Below are 23,063 nucleotides of genomic sequence, written 5' to 3'. Positions count from 1 at the left end.
AAAAGTCAAAACAACAAACTATAGGTCATACATACTTTTACTGATATTATCAAAAATTAAATGAAACGGAATGAATGGTAATACTTAAAAAGTGCTTAACAAATATTTATTCTATAGATGGCGCTGATTTTAAACGCGCCGATAAGAAAATCAACGTATGATTTATTTAACGAATAAATATAAGATTTTAATCGTAATTCTGTTGATTAAATTTATTGATTAAATTATATATTATTCACACATATACAATGCTACAACTATATCAATTTATAACTCGTTTTTTTTTTGGTTAATTAGATAAGAAATTTTCGAAGTATTTATTTGAGTCGTGTTAAAAAAAAAAGAGCGCGAAAAATGACCATTTTCAAAAATTGGTATCAGCCCCATCAAAGTTTAAAAACATTCTAATTAAATTATACATTAGTGATTTGAAATGATCGATCAATTGTTGTATGTATATATGAGTTTTGACTCGTAATTTCTTATTTAAACAGAATACAACTACAAGTGAAGATTCATCGATGAATCAAACGACGAAATAGATAAGAACAATGAAAAAGCGACTTGACAATCAACAAATCTAGGGTAAATTTAACGTCCTACGTAAACATAAGTGCGAATAATATAAAAGAAAAAAAAATCGAAATAAATCATGTCTGTATACACAGAGACGTGGTAAATAACAAGAGAGAGAAAAAAAATACTTCATTAAAAAATAAAGAAACTAATGAGATGTTTCGTATATGTTATATACACATATGATACGCTCAATAGAAATAATATATCAAGTCGATGGGGAACATCCCAACATATAATTACAGAAGATATATCAATCTATTTCATCGGAAATTGTATATAGATTGGTACGCGATCGAAGTTACTTTGTTTATTCAACTTAAGTGTGTACCTTTTTAGCAAAGGTACGCCGTTTGATTATTGTAATAATAATTTTGTACCCCTTTGAATGAATATTCAAAAGGTGATTTGAAAAGCGCGTTTGCGCTAAATGTTCCAATTGTTTTTTTTTATATCGAATAATAATTATAGAAATTATTTTATAAAAAAGAGAAGAGAAGAAGAAGAAAAAGAAGAAGACAAAATTGCAAACAATATGATTAAAAGGAGATGATCGAATCGAATAAAACATTATAGAGAAAAATAAACATCTATAGTTAAGGAAACATTCAATGTGTTATTAACACGTACATACACATGCTACATATATAACATAAAAAAAAAAACTTTATGTACTTACTTTTACAAGAATTTTTATTCTATGTGCGTCCACCCACTAACACAAACATCGTATATAAATGTTTTCGAAGGATAGCCATCGCACTGAAGAGCCACTCGTTCAACAACAATAATTATCCGTTGACGATCTGACGCGAATGGATGGACACAACAAGCGATACAATAAAACTCGCAGTACGATATACGTAGAGGTTCGTTTCTCATCAGTATTTCTTACAGTAAAAAGACGTTCTTTCTAGTTCACACATGTTTTAAAAAAAAAGAGAAAGAGCCTATTTCGGTTATTGCAAAACTATAATCTTTGAATAGTACAGATGATCAAAATACATTACTACTATAATCAATATTCAACGATGTAATTTAATATTTTCTCTCTGTAAAGATTAAAAGAAAGAAAGAAAAAAGCAAATTTTTTTTAAATAAACAAACGAACAAACATGTATTTTTTGATAAAAAAAGAATTTTATGATAATACTACTTACGAGGAAAATATTTTACCGGGAAAACCTGCTGCTATACCTGAAGAAATTACTATAAATAATAGGATGCCCGGGCGATGGAACAAACGTGAACACAGTAAGTTGGTTTACTTGAACAATTTTTTTTTTTTGTTTTAATTAAATCTAAGTGATCTAAAATAATTGAATTTTTAGGAAAACGAGGAACCATTAAAGTGAGCGATATTAAAAATGATGGAATGGAAATCAACAAACCTATAGTTAACAGCGATCTCTTTCAAGCCCTTTTTCCTGCTTATCATATCAGCAAGGTGTTTGGTTTATGTCCAGTACGTTTCACGAAACAAGCGCATGACCGATATCAATGTCGTTTAGAAATTATCGATGTAATTTACAGGTAAAATTGAAACTTTTAAAATGATTTTTCAAATAAATCAATTGTCCTTTCATCATTTTTCTTTAGCATATTTCTTTTTGGAGTTATCATGGGTGCAGAAGCTTGGGGTCTATGGCGAGAAATGAAAGATGGCTGGGTAAACAGTACAAGATTAAAATCTCGTTCAGCTGTAATACCAACTGCTAGCGATATACTTGGTGTAATAATACAAGCTACTATTGCTATATTAGGTTCACCATTTCGTTGGAAAAACGGGCAGATTATTCTTAACAATTTAGCTGAGGTAAATCGATGGAATCTTTTATCATGAGATGAAGTTTATATATGTATGCTTTACAAATTGTTCTCTTCTTCTTTTATTAGATCGACGAAACGTTGGGTATCATTGCACCGAAGAAAACCCGAAGATATACCATTATCCTAGTTACTTGCGCTCTTACCTACATCATGATTATTTCGGGTCTCGACACGTATTGGTGGAATCGCGATTCAAAGACTAATAAAAAAATGAAGAACAAAGGTGCAATCAACTACATGCCACTTTATATCATGTATATGATTATCGTTGCATTGGAAATCCAATATAGTATTATCACATACAACGTGAGTGAAAGATTTGTGAGACTTAATAAATGTCTCGAAGGTATTGTGAAGTCAGGCAAAGTGACCGATCATTTTAGGAAAGATCTTGGCTTGGGTGTGTACCAATTATTATACTTCTCTTCTTTCATTTTTTTTTTTTTCGTGATAATAATTTAAAAATACTAATCTCTCGTGTAGCGTAATTTAAAAGAACATAATCTATATATATATATATATACGATAATAATATTTTTGTTGTCAATGCTAACACAGCTGGTGATTTTCAAAATCGTGAACAACCAGCTTCGTACATTCGTATATCCAAAACTTTGGAATGGAACCCTGTTGGATTTGGTAAATTAATATATAAATAATACTTGATTATGAAATAACTCTAATGAAAAGAAACTTACCATCATATTATATCCTTTTGTTTAGAAACGAAGAATTTTGCAAATAACATAGCACAATTGGTGACGGTGCACTCGTCTCTATGCGACACGGTTTCTTTTATAAATAATTCTTTTGGTCTTGTCATGCTAGTGGTTACACTCTCCTGTCTCTTACATCTGATTATTACACCATATTTTCTAATAGTAGAGATCAGTGGAGGTCGTCAATTGTTGTATCTGATAATTCAATCTATGTGGAGTATCTTACACATCGCGCGAATGTTTATAATCATACAACCGGCATATTTTGCTGTCGTTCAGGTGAACTATTTTTTTTATTGTCCCGATCGATATTGTCGGAATTTTAACAACACAATGTTTAGTTTATAATTTGAAAAAGTTCAATTCTCCTTTTTCTTTTTTTTTTCTTTACAGGCAAAAAAGACGGCCATTCTCGTTAGCCAATTGCTTTCTTCTAATCCAAACGCGGAATGTAAGAAACACTTGGAAATTTTTTCACTTCAATTACTGCATCGACCTTTGGACTTTACTGCTTGTGGACTTTTTTCCTTAGATAGATCCCTTTTCACTTCGGTGAGCGATATACAACATGGAAAAGTGAATATTGTTAGGCTTATTTTCATTCGACTCTTCTTCTTATTTCACGAATTCTGCAAAACTAGATAGATCTTATCGATATTTGCTCGTAATTCAATAATTTATAACTAATACCAATGTTTCAGATTGCCAGCGCGGTTACGACGTATCTCGTAATTCTCATACAATTTCAAAAGGAAGATAATACGAAAGACAATGTTGATAACATCTTGAAAAATGCTACACAAATGTTGAAAAACGTCTCGACTCTCAGCAATCTCACAGCGATCAGACAAAATGCATTTAATCAAACATAATTTTCTTGTAGTTTTGTTTTCTTTTTCCATTTTCTTTTTCTTTTTTTTCAGTTTTTTTTTTTTTTTTACATACGTTAAGAGTAAATATTACATAAACAATAATTGACATCCTCGTTTAATTAATAAATTGAATAAACTTTGAACGTTTCAATAGAGTCAAATGAAGCTCAATGTACAATTCGGTGTCCATTTGTCAGGACAAGACAATTTAAATAGGCGTACGGTAATTATATAAATATAGGCATGCGGCAGTTATACAAATAGTTTATATAAATACAATATTCTGTCCACTTTTAATTTATGCACTGATATACACATATATAATATTTATCCATATTACAGTAGTTCATAGATTTAACCGCCTCGTCCGTTGTTTTGTAGAACTATTTATCTGCCGTTTTACCCACCTGTTATAATAATAATAAATGTAATGATGGATGAAATATATGTTTGGAATGTCCCCGTGTAATATAATACGTTTTACGTTCATGTAAAAATGTTGTGTTCGAAAATCGCTAATTACAGTGGATCTATTGCCCGATAAATATATATATATATATATAATATATATGCACTCTGTATAAATGTATATTATATAGATTAACCGATATTTAATATTTTCCAAATTCTCTTCGCATCATTTTAAGATGAAAAGGAAGAAGGATACATCTAAAAAAAAAAAAAAAGTGTTGGCACTATACAAATGCGGTGAGATACCACGATGACATTTAATATTCCAATTCTCATACACGGCGACAATATACAAATACAGTTTTCGTCGTAACTTAATCCGACTGCTAATTAATTACACAATAGAGAGATTGTTAATTAGCAGTATATCCCGCCTATTGCCTAAAATTAGACATCAGTCACAGCCTATCCAAAACATGCCTCATCTTCACTCACTCTCTCTCTTTTTTTCTCCCTTTCTCTTTTCCCTCCCTCCCTCTCCTCTCTCTCTCTCTCTCTCTCTCTCTCTCTCTCTCTCTCTCTCTCTTGCTCTACTACCGTATCGATATACCTAAAAACGGAAAACTCGAAGAATTTCATTGAAAGAAGCCAAAATTTGTATAGGTATATATACAGCTTCGTATACTGACGACTCTCTCTGTTGTTTTTTTTTCTTTTTTTCTTTTTTTTCTTTTTTTCTTTTTTTTTACTGCTATACACTTTTCGTACAAATTATTACTCTAGCAATAAATATTAGATCACTTAAAGAATCCTAACGCGTCAACAACGCGTATATCTCATTTATGTATACGATACAAATTATGTATAAATCCGATAGCAATGTTATTACCAATCGGAAACAGATAATGCTCGGCATTATTGAAATTGAGAAAACCCAAACTGCATTTACCAGTCGTTATATCAAACTAAACGCTCAATTTACCGTACCTGCTGTAATAGACGGTTGTGATTTCTGATGAGCAGCCTGCATTAAGTTGTCACAGCAGGTATCTTTTGTCATAGAAATAGGTTTTGCCCTTTGGTAAGTCACCAACGTTTCTGAGTTAGATGATATATCCGTTTCGTGATCTACTTTATTCTGATGTCGAGCACTGCACTGGCAAGGACTTGTATGATGATGAAGTCGAGAAAAGCAATCTTTGCAAACTCTTACAGGATTATAAAGTTGTTCACTGGGTAACGGCGTTGAATTTTCCGAACAATCCGCACAGAATATCTTGCCGCAGCATCTACAATTTAGATATTGTTTGTTCATATTTTTCCTTTCATTTCCATACTTGTTACAAATATATATTATTACATACCTGCAATGATGTTTACGTCTACCAAGCCAAAATTCTGTATTGCATCCCATGCAACGATTTACTGCATGATCTGGAACCCAAAGTGTTGGAGCTGGTACCAAGTCCTCAACGGCCTCCCAAGACATATCCGATGGTAAGGATTCTCCATGTTCTCCAGCACTGCCTACCGAATCTGGCAATGAACCCTGTAACCCAACAATTAATTGCTTATCATTTTTTAAATATATTTAAACACCTTACTGCACTCTCTCGATATTTGGAACAGAAATATATAAATTAAATATGCAATGCCTCATAACTATTGACCTGTTAGTAACATTCCGAAAAATGGATCGCAAGAAAACAAGTGTGACGTAAATAGCAGGATCAACACAATGACATTCAATAAAACCTATATCAATAATCGGATTGACAAAATGCAAGCTTCTTTCTTGAAAATCTTCAAATAAATGTCTACACGGTATATAATATTCAACAGGCGATCCATACAGTTTAAATTTCAGTAACATACTTTCTGTATAAAGAAATACCATACAAATTAAATAAGCCTGGAGCCACTTTAAACATTTAATCTTAATACTAGACTTACAATATCATCAATACGATCGGTATCTGCATTGTGGTTGCACACTTGCTTAATTAATGCTAGCCTTGTTGTATGTAATTCCTTTCGTAATGCTTCTTCCTTTAGCTAAAGAAACAGGCACACAGCAACTTTCATTACAATATTCAAGAAGGGTGGTTTGAAAATAAGTCAACTAAAAAACTGATTTTTTTTTTTTTTTATAAAAACTTATGATTTTTTATTATATTTAAGTCAGTCATGGGCAACCAACATTCAATTTACGAATGAAGTCTAATTTTTTGTTTTCTCTCTAAATAATAAAACTTATATCAATTATAATTTTCTTCCTTTTCCAATTACAATAAGATTAAATAATGAAGACTCTTGTTTTGTTTTTTTTATGTCTTTTTAAAAAATTGTTAAAAACATTATGACCCTTGCAAGAACACATTTATCAATCGTAAATCAATAACGTGGCAAATGTTAATTTACTTTCGTTGATACAATTTCTAGAAAAAAAAAAACAAAACAAAACAAAAATATTTTAATCGATTAATATATGAATGAAAAAAAATAAAAATAAAAATAAAAAAATGTAATAAAAAATTTGATTGTAAAGGTAGCTCATGCCTGGCTTAAATCAATGACAAATGACTGTACAATTAAAAATTGATCTTTTGTTTTCTTGCTCGTTTATGTACCTTGTGTTCGATGATAATCTGTTGTACTCGTAACTGAATTTCACAATGAATGACAGGAAGACCATCGACATCATCCAGTCTATCAGGATTATCTAATATAGCATCCTGATGAGTTGGGGAAGCTGGACATATGCTACTTGGTGTTCTTGATATCAATGGAGCACTGGTATCACTGACATCACTACCTTCATTGTGATTACGATTACAGGAACAAGTACCTCGTCCCGCTGTACCAGTTTCAATCCACGGTGAAATACTATCTTGTCCTAAATTTGTTTGCAATCTGTAATTGATATAAATAAATCAAATATTTATATTTACATTTAATACAATCATACTTCCAACAAAATGTTCAAATTTTTTTTCTAAAACTTACGCTTCTTTCTCTCCATTTACAACACTAACAAGTGAATCGTTATTAGGTATTAATGTATCTGTAGAACTATCCACTGATGGATTAGCAGGTGATTCGCTCGATGCTTGCACTGTAGTATACTGTTTGGTCTTAATGTCAGTCTCTGATGGATCTGCTTCTAATGTTTCAAATTTGCTATCATCTATGCTATTTACTATTTTTTCAGCCTCAACTTCCAAATTTAACGAATCAAATTTTCTATAAGTAAAATTATTATTAAAATCATTATATTATCATATACATATATATATATATATATATATATATATATATATATATATATATGTAAATGAAATGTATTTCCACACAAATACCTATTTAAATAACTACTTACTTTTCCATAGAAATACTCGGATCGCTAAGTCTGCGGTGAAGGTAGGCTGCATGATCGGGGGCATGTATAAGATCTCCATAAGAACGTGTTTTAGTCATTTGTCCTTGTGGTTCTTCACTTTCACCTCCTTCTATATCTATCATTGTAACTCTTTGTTGATCATCCCTAATACCAAGTGAGGATTCCATAGAACCTAAATATACTTCTGACCACAAAACAAGATCTCGTACATTACAACTTGGCCATAATACCTAAAAAAAATACAAATTTTAATTAGTAAACGTAATGGACATAAAAGTATGTTAAACTATTTGTTACACATATATAGATTTAAAATATAAAAAATAAGAAACTATCATACTTGATTTCTTAAAGGTGAATACAAATGATTAACAAATAAAGAAGAGTTAAGAAATCGCCATACTGAAAAAGTACGTTCTTGTATTCTTAACTGTAATCTCTCCTGTCTTGTGTTACATAAAAATGTACCAAAGAGTTGTGAATATGTATGCTGTGCTAATTTTACCTAGAACACATCAATTAAATATATATATTAATCTTTATTTTATGCTTTACATAAATATTATTTTACTTACAAGATATGCAGGAGACATTTGAAAACTACATTGAAATTGTCGAATTAACTGATGTACACAATCGAGCCATTGTAAAAATACTGGGCAACGTTCATTTGGGTCATCGCAACCAACTGTTTGTCCACAGCGATCAGCGAATTTATGTCCAAAGTCTAACCATTCTCTCTCACATAATATTTGAAATCCCTACATTATATCAAAATTGTTCATGTATTCAATAATAAATATAAAAAATATTCTATATATAAATCTTACCTCTATAGTACGATAATAGGGATCTAATAATATCTGTGCTAAGGCAACAATCTGAGGTGTCCTATCCCAGCCATCACTACAATGTACTAATACTGGTCGTCCATCTCGTTCTATGGCAGATGCAACCGTAACTGCAGCACGCAATAAACCTGACATATGTTGTAACCACTTAGTACCTTCCAATAAGCTCAACCAACTAAAATAATCCGCACATTGTTAAATCATTAGAAAATAATTTACATTTATTTATTATTTAATTAACTCACTTTGGTTGATCAGCATCAGATGCACATAATTGTCTGACTGCGTGAAAACTTTTCCTAATAGAATGTATATTTGCCAGATTCATAAATTGAATATCACAACTTGGATAATACTCTTGACATTCAACACCACCGCCTCGTGCTCTATTTGCTACAGCTGTCGTGTAAGATCTTGCATCCACGATTAAAACTTTCTATAAAAGAAATTTTTCATAATGTATATCATTTTAAAAGATTTAGATTATTTTCTTAAGTAAAATTGATATTAACTTTTGCAACAGTTGGAGTTATCGCATCATCTCCAACATCAGAATAATTAATAGGTGAATCAACCATTGTGGATTCTCCTTTATCGTAGGAACATGCATCAGACAAAGCTTTTAAAAGATCCTCATCTTCGGAACTTCTCCAACCTAACCAACCAACTTCTGGTTGACTGCTACGAGCTATCACTGCTCCATTATTAACGTGCCTTGAAATATTCATTTTTTTTTTTTATTATAAGATACATTAAATTCAATTATATTGGAAAATGGTTTTTGTTATTTTACCTCCACACAACTGCAGGAATTCGTCTGGAACTTCTGAATTTAGCAACAATTTCCAAAGTTTCATCAGAAATGCAAGCAGGAACCAAAAGTTGTGGTGGATAAGATGGGCACATTCTATAATCCTTATTTATCGGACTAATACGCCATGTACCATGAAGATTAAATTTTAATCGTTCCACCTTTATAATTGCATAGAAAAAATTATTATACGTTATTCACAAATATTAAATTATAATTAGATTGATATCATATTAAATGTGAATTGAAATTTACCTCTGAATTAAAAGTAGAAATATAAGAACTATTATCTTTTCCAAGCCTAGGATAGTCTTTACCCTCTTCTATAGACCATGCATAATATGCAAAAGAAAATATGTCTTCGATACTTTTACGTGGGTATGTTACTTTATGTAATCGTTTGAACCATTCTAGACAATGCTCGTTAGTGGAAAATGAACAGCTAAAAAATTATCAAAAATATATTGTCCTGTTTTAAACAATTACATAAGTCTATGACGAGTAATATTAAATTGAATTGTAACAATAACATTGATGTACACGTTGATGTATAAATCAATGTATAAACTATACCTCAATGACCGTGCATCTTTACATCCAATATGCAAAAAGAATATTTCTTTTACTTCTAATTGTTCAATAAGGCCCAATGGTATATTGTAACAGGCTTGACTCTGTTGTAAGTAGAGTCTATAATTAGAAAGAGCCAAAACACCACCATCCGATATGCGTCCCAATGCTACCAATGATTCTCCACTTAAAAGAGTAAACGGTACAGTCAATGTCTGATCTTCGCATTCGAAATGTGGATGTTTTGGAAATAACTCTGATGCATGCAGGTGACAAATTGATTGCAAACTGGTTGGCTCTTCGGAACTCTCCATTTCCACACTCTACTTTCCAATCTATAACAAAAGAAAATACTTCTGTGAAATTGCTTTCAAATTATAATTTCACATTGTATTTTTTTTTTCTACACTTTTACTGGTGCATTCTCAACATATATATATATATATATATATATATATATATATAGTAAATATAATAAAATTAAAACTTACCTATTATGAATGTTGATTCTGACAAATATCTGAATATCTAATTAGTTTCAATTCTGTTTCCTGTAACAACCATACGTAATATTTAATAAAATGTTTGACATGTTATTAATTGTAAATATAATTATAATCTATGCATTCAATTGCAATTTATGCAACCATAACTTTTATACTTCACATCTCATGCATAATAAAATATCTGATTATCATTGTATACCATATGACTTGTTCGAACATAATAATACAAACGTCACATTTTAAATTAAATAACGTAAATATATATATATATATATATACATATATATATATTTACATATCAAATGAATTTTAAATATCTAATAAAAAAAAAAAAAGCGTGCCATTTCAAATAACAAAAAAAATCAAATTGTTTATTTCAAAGGATTCATTTGAGAAATGCATGCACCTTCTAGTCTACGGGTAAAAAAATATGCGTGTACGTGAGAAAGTTTCACGAGTTCTTGAGTATGTTATAAAGGAAAGTATCCATAGAACATAATAGCAATTGTATGTTTATTTATTACATTCTCTAACGAAATAACGAACAATGTTAAAGCGATGTTTCGATAGATCGTTTAAAAATAAAAAATAAAAAAAAATAAAAATAAAATATAAATAAATCAATTGATAAAAGCCAATTTTGAAAATGAAAGCGTGCAAAAAAATATATATATATATACGTTGAAATTGATAAATGTCAAAACATTGAAATGCGATGAAATCAGTCATCCTCTCGCAAAGACATCTTACTTTGGACTGCGAAGTTTCTCCGCAATTGATAGAGAGAGAGGGGGGGCAGGAGGGGTTGACGATATTTGGAATTCCTGACGTCTCATACAAAATGCATCGACACTTATCTCAAATCATGAAGGATTATTAAACATTTCTCGACAAGAAACAACAATATCCCGCATTACCCTTATGGAGAAAAAAAAAAATGTAACGTGTGACCTCGCGATACACGTAAGATTGTCAGGCGCATGCAGTTATGGTATAAACGACGGCCGTGGAAAATCTCGCTAGTTCAACGCGATTAGTTTTCATTAGGGAGGTTCATGAAAATGGCCCACATAGTATAAAACGATCTCCATTAACGATATAACTATTTATTATTACGTTGCGAAAAACAAACCGCGATTACGATAGATATAACAACGTCGAGTTTTTCTTTTTCTTTTTGTTCCTTTTTTTTCTTTTTTTTTTTTTTGATAACGAAAATTATTTAACAAAATTCGTACGAGTCGACGTGAAAGATGTAGTACTGACAGATCGGTCTATGTACACTTTAAGTTAAGTTCTCATGTGAGACTGATTACTTGCGATATGAAACAGATGTTTACAAGGTCGACGACGATGCATCGGATAAATGTGGTGCACTTATGCGCACTCGCAATATCAACCAATCACATTTCATTTGTAAACGCATACAACATTTTTTTCCAATAGTTATGTCCAATCATTTAACAGAGATGATATTTGAATCGTAATCAAAATACAACGGACTTTGACTTCTTACGCTGCTGTTTTTCTTTTTACTCTCGTGTATATAAACATTGTTATCACCTGACGTTTTCTTTACATTGTTTCTTTTTCTTTGTTAATTTTGTATTTTTTTAAACTTCAAAATTAGTTATCCTTTTTTTTCTTTTTTTTTATTTGATTTGAACACTTATTCAATTTTTCAAATAACAATTCATATATTATTTCATAATTATCTTGTAGAATATAATTTAATGTAAGTCATAGTTTGGTAATTTGTTACAATATCAAGAAACATATATATATATATATGTCCCATTGGTTTATACAAATTAAATTAATCATAAATTGCATTAGATGTTATGAAAAAAAAAAAGATGACATGCAGTTATTCTTAATATTAATAATTATTTTTATTCAAAATTGTTATTTCATCTTTAATTTTAAATAATATATATTGTCTAAGCATTTGCATCAAGTATACTATGTAATATTATGTAAATACATAATACAATGATAATGTACTTTGCATAAATTTGTATGAATAGGTGCATTAAATGCATTTATTGATTATAATAAAATGAAAAATGATATCAATATTATTTTTCATCTATTAGAATATGACTATATTACTTTTCTATTCATGCTTAATCAGAATATTAAAATAATCTCTTATTTTTAAAGAAAAATTTGCAAAAGAATGAATTATCTTTTGCAAGGATATATATAAAAAAAAAAAAACATTGACCTTATGTTGCAAAAATAATATAAAAAAAATGCTAAAGAAGTGTAGGTAACATATTGAATCTTTTAAAGCTACAAAAGAAATTGTGACAAATCTAACTAATACCCATTGTGAATTTTTATCACGCTTTCCAAAAGTTAGGATTTTGTTGTAATCTTCTTTCAAAGGTTTCATACCATCCTTGTACAGTAGACAATGGTACAAAATTTTCCGTAGGATTTGGAGTCATCTGTGCTTGAGTCACAGTAAAACTGGATGCATAATTTATAAAGCTTGTAAGCATCTTCTGTACAAATTCGACAAATGAATTAGTTGCAGCTTCTGTAACAGTAGCTGCTTGTTGTTCTATCACATTCAATGGTTCAACAGAAATGCCTATTTGTGCTACGTGAGAAATCTTGCCAACTCCAAATATTCCTAAATTACTATTTTCAAATTCATGATTTTTCTTAAGCGTTGATATTTTAAATATAGCAGATGGTTTCAGATTAGAAATAAATCCTAAAAATTGCCAGTTTGGTGGTGCATTTGAATCTGGCCAACTAAAATAAACTGAAAGAAAATAAAATTTATTGAAACATATATGTATGATTGAATTGAAGAAGTATAATAAGGTATTATTGAAATCATTAATTACCTGCACCACCCATTCCATCAGGGAATGGAATAGTACCTGTAAGGAATACTACAATGTGATTTATATTATCAGCATCGGGTACTGTGATTAAAAATTGATTTTCTCCAATTTGTTGAAAATCTGTCTGAACCTAAAAGATAAACAATTACTTATAATAATAATTGAATAATTTCTTAATGTGTAAGAAATTCTAATAGTCAATACAAAATTTGATTAACATTAAAAATTGATATAATCTTCAAGAGTTAATGTCAATATTTCTCGATCAAAGAATATTAATGACTAATATCGGAATAACGATAAGAATATTATCTATCAACAAGTGTAATTAAAAATATACTTACTAGACGACCAGATACAATTATACCCAACATTGTGAGACTCCAATTATATCATTATAAAGTATTTAACTAGCCACACAATATTATAACAATATTTGTCATTTAACGTACGTGTTTACAACGTTCTTGCACTTTCGAGAATAATGCAAACGCCGCTAAAATAGCTATATATGTCATAGAATATGTCATTTGTAAGAACGGATTTCTTGATAATAAACTATGGAGGATAGAGGTAAGGAGTAACATATCTGTATATGAAAAGTGTCCGTCGAAATGCATTCAATTAGGGTGGCGCCACAGTAGCTTGAGGGTACATTTTAAAGGGAGCGCCAAATATTATTAGAGTGGGATTGAGAAATAAACAAGGAACACAAATTTCACAACACAAATTTTACCCCCATAACTGTTTTGTTATTCACATACTTTTTCATAAAATTAAATGATAAAAAATCAATAAACGTACTATTCACAGTTCACGAAATAAAATCACTCTAGCTACACGTTTTCTCGTAATAATTCTTTAAGGTTATATTTACTACATTATTACATAACTCGGCATACTTCAATTCGTTTACAATTGTTATATTCATACCATACCTTCTATCTACACCAGCGCCATTCTGGAAGGTTTTTGAACTATTATTTATAGAAAACGCTGGACACTTTTTCACATTTTCTCCCATAAGAGATGTTACTCCTTACCTCTATCCTCCATACTTGATAATAAACTAAGATCGAGCATATACTATTCGATTCATAAGATAGAAATCATATATTTTATTAACGATTTATAAAACATTTGCAGAAAGTAAGATCCAATGAAAATGCTTATATGAACATTTGTGAATGACCAATCAAATCTTGAAATCAATGACCAATCAAATATAACCTTTCCTAAATTGCCCAGAAAACATAGTTGGTAATAGTTGATAAAGTCATGTTTAAATTATATCCAAATAATATTGTAATTATTAAAATTAATAGCTACGAAGAATTAACTAAACGAATAAATAGTTTTCTGTCAAAGTTTAAACAAGTTTTATCAGAGGAAATAAACAATGAAGTCATAGAACTATTTGGACAATAACAGATCAATAAAAAAGAAGATAATACTTCGATATATAACTGTTAACAAATGTAAACTAATTTATCATTTAATCAAATCAATAACAAAGAGAGAGAGAGAGAGAGAGATTATTTTTTATCTGTGCTTTTATAGGCATTCACATGAAAATATGACGAATAATTGACTTACGATAACAAAAAGTCGAGCTTACATTTAAACTTCGTGGATTTTCAACAAATGGGAAGATGGATCAATTGGCCGCGCTTAAAATTGAAAAAGAAAAGTTAATGAATAAAAAGAAAAGAAGAAATCGTTTAGATTCTTTGTTTGTACAAAACATGCTGCGTACGTAAAGATCACACGATAAGAAAGTCGTATGACGTCGTATATATACTCATACGTATGGCAATATATACACATGTCACATGATATAAGTATGTGTCATAATAACATATAATTTATAAACGATTGTATCATCTCAGTATCGGCTTCTTCGTCAGAAAATATTTTATCAAGATATTGCAACCTTTTATATACAAATATTGTATTTGTCATCTCGTTATTATCATCGTCATCATCATCATCGTTAAATGCAATCCTTTGATTCATCCCTTCATTAATACGGTAGTATATTTTCCCATTACAAATCATAATTTTGTAAGATACATTTCTTTTCTAAATTCTTCGTATATGAACAAATAATAATAATAATAATAATAATAATAACGTTAAAAGTAAATAATACTTCTTCATAGTAAAACGATTCTTTCCTTCTTTAGAGCGAATTGAAATTCTTAAAGACGCCCACTCTATTAGGACGGCGTAAAAGTAAGATTCGATCAACAAAGCGTAACAAGCGCGCTAGCGATACCATATTTGATCAAAAACCGCGTTCAACATTTCGCACATGGGGCTCCCTTTTACTACGGAGGCAAACGGCGATTAAGATTCGATTTGAAAGGTTATCGGTGTGCGCCAAGGAGAAGTGTTTCAAAGAGAGGCGTGAAGAAAAGAGAAAGAAAATCAAACGTCATCTCTCTACCCCTTCTCTTTTCTTATGATCGGCGCATATCATTTTCGAATCCTTGCCGCTTTACTTCTGAGGATAATTCTGATTGATTCAGAATAATGAATGATCAAATGAATGTATTGCTTCATACATATATATATATATATATACATACACACACACATATAAAAGGCTCCTTGCTTATACGATATTTATATATGTGATGTGATCTCATGAGGAATGACACAAATGTAATTTGCAGGATGTAAAATTCGAAAAGCAACGTGCTGTCTCACTACTACTATCATCAACATCAACATCAACATCATCATACCATATCACCACCACTTCCATCATCGCCACTTCCATCACCACCACCCAGTCTTATATACCCCTACCATCAGAAGACTAGAAGCAAGTAGTACTAGATGTTCTCTGTGGAGGAGGTGGTAAAAGGGAGTGGGGCGAGGGTCTCATTGTTGGAAGTTTACGTCATTCCTTGAAAAACCAGTTGTTTTGAGTCGGTCGGTGCGCGCGGGCAAGAGAAAAATGTCGTCCGCTCTTCGTATTTGATATTATTATATTTTTATTATTTATTTATTCAAAAGTCCACATTTCTATTTAACTTTTTTTTTTTTTTTTTATAACTAACGGAAATATTATTCTACAAGTTTAAAGAACGATTGTGCTACATGGTAATATCTAAAGTAATATTTCTATATAAGACACAGACAGAGAAAGAGAGAGAGAGAGAAAGAGAGAGAGAGAAAGAGAGAGAGAGAGAGAGAGAGAGAGAGAAAGAGAGACATAGTATAGGCACGACTAATGTAGTTCACGTTAATGGCTAAGATGATTAGTAATATTTCTATAGAAAATCTTTAATTTATTTTTAAGATAATTTCAAGTTAATTTCGTATTAATTTTCGTACTTTTTCAAATGCCCGCCATTTTGAAACCGGAAATTGGATTGAACCGAATTTACGTGTGAATCCTTGATTGTAAATACCTTAATTTTCTTATTTCTTCTTCTTTTTTATATATATTGCATTTATAAATGTTAAACGAATTAACCCAATAGTTTGGAACTGTATAATAGATACAGAAAGATAACAGCAAACACGCATGTTCATTTAAGATTTTGATATGAAACGTAAAGATCGAAAATGTTAATTAGATATCTTAAGTAATTTCGAAGATAATAGTTTGTGTTCAGATTTTTTGTTCTATCGAGAGCGTAAGGAAGAACTCATTGTCTTAAAAAAAAAAAAAAAAAAAAAAAAGAAAGAAAAGAGGAGAAGAAGAAAAGAGAAAAAGGAAAATAAAAAAGAAAATAATAATAAAAAAAAAGTAAAAAAAAAAAAAATTAGGAAAAGAAATGAAAGGGATAAAAGAAGCGGGAGCAAAACATGTCAAGCGCAGCACGATGCGCTTTTACACGGTAGCGCCAGCTTCTGGTTCACTCGTTACTAACACTACTCTTTTGGCTCCTGTTTGACTGTGAAAAGATAGAATAAGTGGTGTGTGTTGTGTTGGATAAACGCGTCGCGCTATAACGTGGATATTTTATATAGTTAGGAACGTTGTCAGTCGATTTAACGAAGCTTTCGTGATAATATTGCTCGTTTGACGTCCAGCTCCCGCTGATATCCAGCGACACGGTCTTTCATTTTAAATATAACGGTGTATAAATAAGTATGAGCAATAGCAGGAATACGCGGAGCTCAACACGAACGTATACATTTTTCTGATACGCACGTTTGTGAATTATCGATCATCGCCCCGATATTTTTCTATTTTCATCGGAGATCCAAGATCAAGGGTGCATCATCAAATGTTCTCAACATTTATGACTTTTTCTTTGACGTTTACCGTATATGTTCTTTGTGCGTGGGTATGCAGTACCGAAACACCAAGGTTAGTGCGCTCTGTATGTATGTATGTATGTGTGTGTGTGTACGTACGTATGTGTGTTTGTATGCTGTTACTCTCGACCATCGCTTTTCTATCGAATGATCAGCAGGAGTGCTCAGCTACGATTTATCGTTTGCTCTTTCTCTTTTTTTTTTCTTTTTCTTTCTTTCTTACACGATTTCTCTCCCTCTCTCTCTCTCTTTCTTTCTACCTACCTTCCTCTCTCTCTCTCTCTCTCTCTCTCCTCTTTCCTTCATTTTCACAATCCATCCAAAAGCGTCTTCTCCTACGCACCTTTTCAAATAATATTTCCAGCTGTAAATGCGTTAATTTGTATTCTTATTTAAAAATCCCATGAGGAAGATACATTTTCTTCTTTTTTTTTTTTATCATTAAATACATCACTTTTGTATTTACATGTTTTTGGTAATTTTATAATACTGTTTTTCCATTAATCTAAATTTCATTTTTGATTTGTATTATTCTGTTATTATTTGTTATAATAAGCAGGAAAAGAAAATATCGTAATTCTTTATTTTATTATACAGAAACACTTGAATCCAAAGTCTGTCAGGAATTTGGAATATACCTTTGTTTTTGGAAGAACGTATTTGGATTAAAAGAGTTCTTTTAAACGATGAATACTTGTTGTGCACTGACCAAGGGCTGCTCAGTTTGCCGCTTGACCCAGTTTTGTAAGTAATATTTAATACAGTATATTTGATGATAATAACTTCGTGTTATACTATATAAAAAATAATATATATCTTTCATGTATACTATTTCAGATAAAAAAAATATACACAATGCTGTTCTTCCCGAACTGGTTACAGCCGCAAGGCGTGCTGGACGATGTTGAGAATTGTTATGGGATCAGTACAGATTCCTGTATAATGTTCGAGGAGTTCTGCATATTTGCCGCAGAACTGGCACTTCTGTGCGAAAGAGGGTACTGTCAAATCTTGAAATATATTTGATTGTTTTACGATATTTGTATGTATCTAAATAAACATATTCAATAATGTTGAATAGGTTGTACAACAATACAACAAAAATTGAATATTAATTGTTTACATATACAATAATAACTTATTGCTTTGTAAAGTCAATAATCTGTTAAAAATGAATCTTTGTTACAGGCAGAAAATATTGAACAGTTGGTTAAGATAGCTATGAGGATATTTTAATGATGATGAAACAACATAAGCTGTTTCTCATTGCAAGAGGATTTGATATTTGGAAGTATGTGTGCAATATTTCATTGAATTAGATAAATTCTGATAATAAGTAACAATGAAAAGTATCCTATTACCACACTCCAACACCACTTTTCCTATATTTATAAACTTTACATTGTTGTATTGAATAATTAAATAAGAAAAATATCAAATCCTGCTGCAAAAAATGTATTATTGTTTGAGTGTGATAATATTGGATTCACTGTATAATCCTTATAAAGGCAAATTATTAATTATGTTTCTATTTAATTATAGAACAGTCGTTCCTATGAGCACCTCTCATTTTTTACACTGTGATGGAAAGGATACTAATCACAAAATTGGTTCAAGTGAGTAAGGAATTTATAAACAAAATTGTCCTAAATACATAAAGACAAATATAAACTTAAATTATTTATTTTTCCAGAGAGAATGGCATATGAGGTATTTTTGGGTGGCTCTTGTAATCCAACCACCTGGAGGTCAGAGATAGCAATACCGACACTTCAAAGACTTGGAATTACTTACTATAATCCTGTAAGTTTGATTACTCTATTAGAGTATTCAGAATTGAATATAAAACTGCAGATGTTAATAGTTGAAATATATATTTTAGCAAGTATCACAATGGGGCCCAGAGCTTATAGCTCAAGAATATGAAGCAAAACAAACAGCACGTGTTCTGCTTTTTGTAATTGATAATCAAACTCGTAATAGTGCAGGAATTATAGAAGCAGCTCAATTGGCAGCAACTAGGAGTGAATCTCTGATTCTTGTAATTTACCCCTACCGGCAAGATCAGACTATACTTGGAGAAAGTGTTTCATCACAGTATGTAATATAAAATTATTTCAAAGATGAAAAACAATACAGAAATATAAACGTATATTTATATGTTTTAGGGAATACTATGATTTAATGAATGGATTACTTGTACTTCAATATTTTATGGAAAGAAATAGGATACCTATATTCGAAAGTGTGTCGATTGCTCTAAATTGTACATCTAAGGTAATACAAAAATTAAAATTAAACAAAAAAGAATTAAAATATATGACGGTAAAATGTGAATTATTTGTTTAGGTTTTGCGCGAACAAATAAACGTACAGGACTTACACGCTGATGATGGGGTGAGACCTATGAGAATCTCTCTAAGTCAAAATGGGTCCGATATAATGTAAATAAATATTACAATTGTGAGATTTTAATTGATGAAATATTAATATTAAAGTAATGTTTTAACGACGTATTCCATTTTTTTTTTTACAGTATGTTAAGAGAGATTTTTAAATCTTTGGACATTAATGATAGTGGTACAATAAGTTTAAGAGAAGTTAGTACACATCTCCATATATTAACAAAATCTAGGAATAAAAATGAATGGTACCTTATTATTTATGATATTTTCAGGCTTGGGTAGCCTTACAGACAAACACAAAATGTAATGTGTCAGTTTCAGATCTGCTCAATGCTGTAAATAAATCAGGTAACGTATAAACGTAAAAAATTTGATATATTAAATATTTCAATAAAATATGTCAAGAGTATGGATGTATTTTGATTTGCAAAAATATTTGTAATATCTTGCTTGTAGAAACGTACAGAAGCGTGATCGATGGCTTTTCGGGGAAGGGGAGTGATCCAGCAGAATCGCGGATAAACTTCGAACAGTTTTACACATTAGCCAGCGAAGCTTCATGGCGGATGAAGAACAATGGAGTTTCTTGTGAAAGTGAGATACCTTCAGTTTGGAGTATATTATGTAGGAAGGCCTCAAAATTTCTACGCAGAGCTATTGTACACCCTTTTACGCGTTTCTTAGGTATATTGAATCATTATCTCTGCAACTTCCCACTTAGTCTGACTCGTATTTCGCACATCTACCACCTTCACCAAATCTAATCGTAATCTCGTCGTAGAAATAGTTTATATATCTCGATCGTTTAATAATATAATTTAATTCATTATTGAGGAAAGAACACAAATATATTTATAAATGTACGTGTATAAACAAACTTTTTAGATTGGACTAATTCCTTAATACCAGAGTCTGAAAAAAGAGACCTGTATGTTGGAGTGGTCACTAAAGATCTGTATTGGTTAGAATCTTCTGCAGCTCCATTAATTGAGTGAGCATTTAAAATCTCCTAAATATTTGTCAATAAAATATCCGTGACTTGTTTATAATGAATATATTTTGAAGGTCTATGGGTTTGACTCTATATCGACCAAGCCTGAATGAGTACAACGTAAGGGTATTGCCACATGAGTTACAAAAGATGAAAAATTCGCGGTTAATCCTATTAATTGTACCGCAGCACTCTCGTGGCATTGCCTTAATGGCATTAGCAGCTCACATGATTGGAATACGTGCTAAGCTTGTCCTGTGCGTTCAAACTCTTCCTGAAGGTTGTATTATTTCTGGTGAAAAGGTGAGATCTTATTATTATTATTATTATTATTATTATTATTTAATATTATCGTAATATTTTCTTATTAAAATCTATAAATATATTATAATTCTGATGAAAATTTAGTTAACCGAACAAGCCACGAAAGACTATAATCGGGGAAGGATGTACCTGTCGGATTATGCAAAGCGCGAAGGTGTACCTGTTTTTCAGAATATCGCTGATGCACTGCAACATGCGATACAGCTAGTTCAAAGTCCCTGTTGACTTAACTCCTCTTCTTCTTTTTTTTTTCTATTTTTTTTTTTTTCGTACGAATAAGATCGATTAATTCAACGATTAATTTATTTTTATTATACGATGTCCAACTACCATTTGAGATTTACGGTGAGACAACGGGTGGAGACAATACAAATTGTTTATCATTCTTGTTTCTACAAATGTTAACTAAAAACTTATATTAGTATTACTGACATTTCGAGATAATAATAATAATAATAATAATAATGATAATAATAATAATAATAATAATTGTTAATATGTTATTAATAGTGCGATTGTCTTTTTCGTATATAAAGATATATTTTTTTTTTCTTACACTTTTATTATTGACTAATATATAAATAGAATAACATATTGTGCGCACTACTGTAGGATTGCGAGTTTTTTTTTTTTTTTACAATTAAAAAAAGCTTAATTTTTTGTTTGTTTGTTTTATAAAAAAAAAACACAAAAAAAACAAAGCAAAAGAAATAGAGTTCAAAAATTAATATTTATTTTATATTATATTTTATTTTTTGATAGAGAGAGAGAGAGAGAGAGAGAATATATTTTTTAATTACTTTTTAATTATATCCTTATATTTCAAATTAAATTTACGATTGTAATTATTATTATTATTTTATTTTTTTTATTTTATTTTGTAGAAACATTAGTGAAAGCGAAAGCGAAAAGAGAGAGAGAGTGCAGCTAAAATAAATATTATTTTATTTTATACGTGGTTTTGCTTCTTCACGAAATGATTATTGTTTTCTTTTGTTTTTTTTTCTTTCTTTCTTTCTTTCTTTTTTGTATAAACGATGATGATACAAAAAATAATAATCTCCTATGGTAGATGGACACATCTTTTTTTTTTTTTTTTTTATAGTAATTTAACTTGCAAGTTTTTTTTGTAATCTTGTGGTAACTGGTTGAGGATTGATTTGATATACGTGTAAATAGACTATTAGTTATTTCTAACGATCTAATGATAATTAATCTCAAATTTGATAAAATGATTGTATGGGAGGGTTGTATGTTTGCTCGAGTTAAGTGTAAGTCACCATTGTGTACACGAATAAAATATAATTATTGTACACATATGGTAGAACGTCTTCTTAACGTTAACATTATGACATATGAAATCAATTTCATTTGTCATAATTAGATAAAAAAAAAAAACAAAATGAAAATTATAGGCAACTACAATTTTTATGTATGAAAGATGAAACAAAACAACAACAACAACAACAAAAAAAAAAGAAAGAGAGTGCAATTACTTATTTGTAATTTTCACATTGTTTGACGCTCAGAGACTTAATTTGCAATTGAACATTACAAATGGCTCTCTTAAGAAAGAACGAGCCCATTTATCATATTTATTCTTATTCAAGAATATTCATTATTTCATAGATTTTTTTATTTTCCTTTTTTTGTTAAAA

The 23,063-nt window shown here is 30.3% G+C and overlaps 4 protein-coding genes and 1 long non-coding RNA gene across 19 annotated transcripts; 3 read left to right on the top strand and 2 right to left on the bottom strand.

Moving 5' to 3' along the window:
* Positions 1 to 135: 135 nt before the first annotated feature.
* Positions 136 to 4,739, top strand: LOC107066799 (gustatory receptor for sugar taste 43a). Of its 2 annotated transcripts, XM_089169802.1 has the most exons (9): positions 136 to 155; positions 1,326 to 1,830; positions 1,908 to 2,109; positions 2,176 to 2,392; positions 2,473 to 2,806; positions 2,965 to 3,045; positions 3,130 to 3,404; positions 3,519 to 3,701; positions 3,827 to 4,739. In XM_089169802.1, exons 2-9 carry the CDS (start codon positions 1,692 to 1,694, stop codon positions 3,995 to 3,997), a joined length of 1,602 nt encoding a protein of 533 aa, XP_089025928.1. In that variant the 5' UTR covers positions 136 to 155; positions 1,326 to 1,691; the 3' UTR covers positions 3,998 to 4,739. The 2 variants fall into 2 exon arrangements, with proteins under 2 accessions (XP_089025928.1, XP_015177238.2); XM_015321752.2 differs by lacking the exon at positions 136 to 155 and having other exon boundaries at positions 329 to 1,830; positions 3,519 to 3,677.
* LOC107066792 (phosphatidylinositol-3,5-bisphosphate 3-phosphatase MTMR3) lies at positions 4,246 to 16,176 on the bottom strand. Of its 9 annotated transcripts, XM_015321741.2 has the most exons (17): positions 11,227 to 11,777; positions 10,532 to 10,591; positions 10,044 to 10,375; positions 9,726 to 9,912; positions 9,453 to 9,631; positions 9,172 to 9,373; positions 8,905 to 9,095; positions 8,639 to 8,834; positions 8,384 to 8,569; positions 8,149 to 8,313; positions 7,788 to 8,038; positions 7,415 to 7,651; positions 7,039 to 7,321; positions 6,362 to 6,463; positions 5,773 to 5,957; positions 5,396 to 5,697; positions 4,246 to 4,404 (listed from the first exon to the last, which is right to left on the bottom strand). In XM_015321741.2, exons 3-17 carry the CDS (start codon positions 10,352 to 10,354, stop codon positions 4,397 to 4,399), a joined length of 2,985 nt encoding a protein of 994 aa, XP_015177227.1. In that variant the 5' UTR covers positions 10,355 to 10,375; positions 10,532 to 10,591; positions 11,227 to 11,777; the 3' UTR covers positions 4,246 to 4,396. The 9 variants fall into 9 exon arrangements, with proteins under 9 accessions (XP_015177227.1, XP_089025924.1, XP_089025921.1 ...); XM_089169798.1 differs by lacking the exon at positions 11,227 to 11,777 and adding an exon at positions 16,158 to 16,176 and having other exon boundaries at positions 4,246 to 5,697; XM_089169795.1 differs by having other exon boundaries at positions 4,246 to 5,697; positions 11,679 to 12,204.
* LOC107066801 (protein OPI10 homolog) lies at positions 12,746 to 14,473 on the bottom strand. Its single transcript, XM_089169812.1, has 4 exons — positions 14,346 to 14,473; positions 13,752 to 13,912; positions 13,408 to 13,537; positions 12,746 to 13,322 (listed from the first exon to the last, which is right to left on the bottom strand). The coding sequence occupies exons 2-4, from the start codon at positions 13,779 to 13,781 to the stop codon at positions 12,892 to 12,894; spliced, it is 591 nt and encodes a 196-aa protein (XP_089025938.1). The 5' UTR covers positions 13,782 to 13,912; positions 14,346 to 14,473; the 3' UTR covers positions 12,746 to 12,891.
* LOC107066805 (uncharacterized) lies at positions 14,631 to 16,150 on the top strand. Of its 2 annotated transcripts, XR_001475787.2 has the most exons (3): positions 14,631 to 14,885; positions 14,968 to 15,438; positions 15,594 to 16,150. It is a non-coding gene; the product is annotated as an uncharacterized LOC107066805 (long non-coding RNA). The 2 variants fall into 2 exon arrangements; XR_016175757.1 differs by lacking the exon at positions 15,594 to 16,150 and having other exon boundaries at positions 14,968 to 15,558.
* Positions 16,177 to 16,357: 181 nt separating the features above from the next.
* On the top strand, positions 16,358 to 22,814 carry LOC107066797 (uncharacterized). 5 transcript variants are annotated; one of them, XM_015321749.2, is made up of 14 exons: positions 16,358 to 16,518; positions 18,283 to 18,429; positions 18,523 to 18,683; positions 19,228 to 19,301; positions 19,379 to 19,488; positions 19,568 to 19,782; positions 19,854 to 19,962; positions 20,035 to 20,129; positions 20,222 to 20,285; positions 20,363 to 20,438; positions 20,547 to 20,774; positions 20,976 to 21,081; positions 21,156 to 21,384; positions 21,490 to 22,814. In XM_015321749.2, exons 3-14 carry the CDS (start codon positions 18,541 to 18,543, stop codon positions 21,628 to 21,630), a joined length of 1,590 nt encoding a protein of 529 aa, XP_015177235.1. In that variant the 5' UTR covers positions 16,358 to 16,518; positions 18,283 to 18,429; positions 18,523 to 18,540; the 3' UTR covers positions 21,631 to 22,814. The 5 variants fall into 5 exon arrangements, with proteins under 5 accessions (XP_015177235.1, XP_015177237.1, XP_015177232.1 ...); XM_015321751.2 differs by lacking the exon at positions 16,358 to 16,518 and adding an exon at positions 17,070 to 17,737 and having other exon boundaries at positions 20,547 to 20,684; XM_015321746.2 differs by lacking the exon at positions 16,358 to 16,518 and adding an exon at positions 17,071 to 17,737.
* The last annotated feature ends 249 nt before the right edge of the window (positions 22,815 to 23,063 follow it).

This window comes from Polistes dominula, unplaced genomic scaffold (genome assembly GCF_049000335.1).
Source record: "Polistes dominula isolate Pdom_NZ unplaced genomic scaffold, Pdom_raw_medaka contig_49, whole genome shotgun sequence".
Lineage (NCBI taxonomy): Eukaryota > Metazoa > Arthropoda > Insecta > Hymenoptera > Vespidae > Polistes > Polistes dominula.
This window is presented reverse-complemented; position numbering and strand designations above follow the sequence as displayed.

Coding starts and splice junctions, on each gene's coding strand:
- LOC107066797 (XM_015321749.2), top strand. CDS start 18,541: ATGCTGTTCTTCCCGAACTGGTTACAGCCGCAAGGCGTGCTGGACGAT. Junction 18,684..19,227: donor GCACTTCTGTGCGAAAGAGG/GTACTGTCAAAT, acceptor ATTTAATTATAG/AACAGTCGTTCCTATGAGCA. Junction 20,286..20,362: donor GTACAATAAGTTTAAGAGAA/GTTAGTACACAT, acceptor TGATATTTTCAG/GCTTGGGTAGCCTTACAGAC.
- LOC107066792 (XM_089169798.1), bottom strand. CDS start 10,354: ATGGAGAGTTCCGAAGAGCCAACCAGTTTGCAATCAATTTGTCACCTG. Junction 6,464..7,038: donor AGATTATCATCGAACACAAG/GTACATAAACGA, acceptor CTGTTTCTTTAG/CTAAAGGAAGAAGCATTACG. Junction 5,958..6,361: donor CCGATCGTATTGATGATATT/GTAAGTCTAGTA, acceptor GTTGGGTTACAG/GGTTCATTGCCAGATTCGGT.
- LOC107066801 (XM_089169812.1), bottom strand. CDS start 13,781: ATGTTGGGTATAATTGTATCTGGTCGTCTA. Junction 13,538..13,751: donor TAATTGTATCTGGTCGTCTA/GTAAGTATATTT, acceptor TTTATCTTTTAG/GTTCAGACAGATTTTCAACA. Junction 13,323..13,407: donor TGATGGAATGGGTGGTGCAG/GTAATTAATGAT, acceptor ATTTTCTTTCAG/TTTATTTTAGTTGGCCAGAT.
- LOC107066799 (XM_089169802.1), top strand. CDS start 1,692: ATGTATTTTTTGATAAAAAAAGAATTTTATGATAATACTACTTACGAG. Junction 2,110..2,175: donor ATTATCGATGTAATTTACAG/GTAAAATTGAAA, acceptor ATTTTTCTTTAG/CATATTTCTTTTTGGAGTTA. Junction 3,405..3,518: donor CATATTTTGCTGTCGTTCAG/GTGAACTATTTT, acceptor TTTTCTTTACAG/GCAAAAAAGACGGCCATTCT.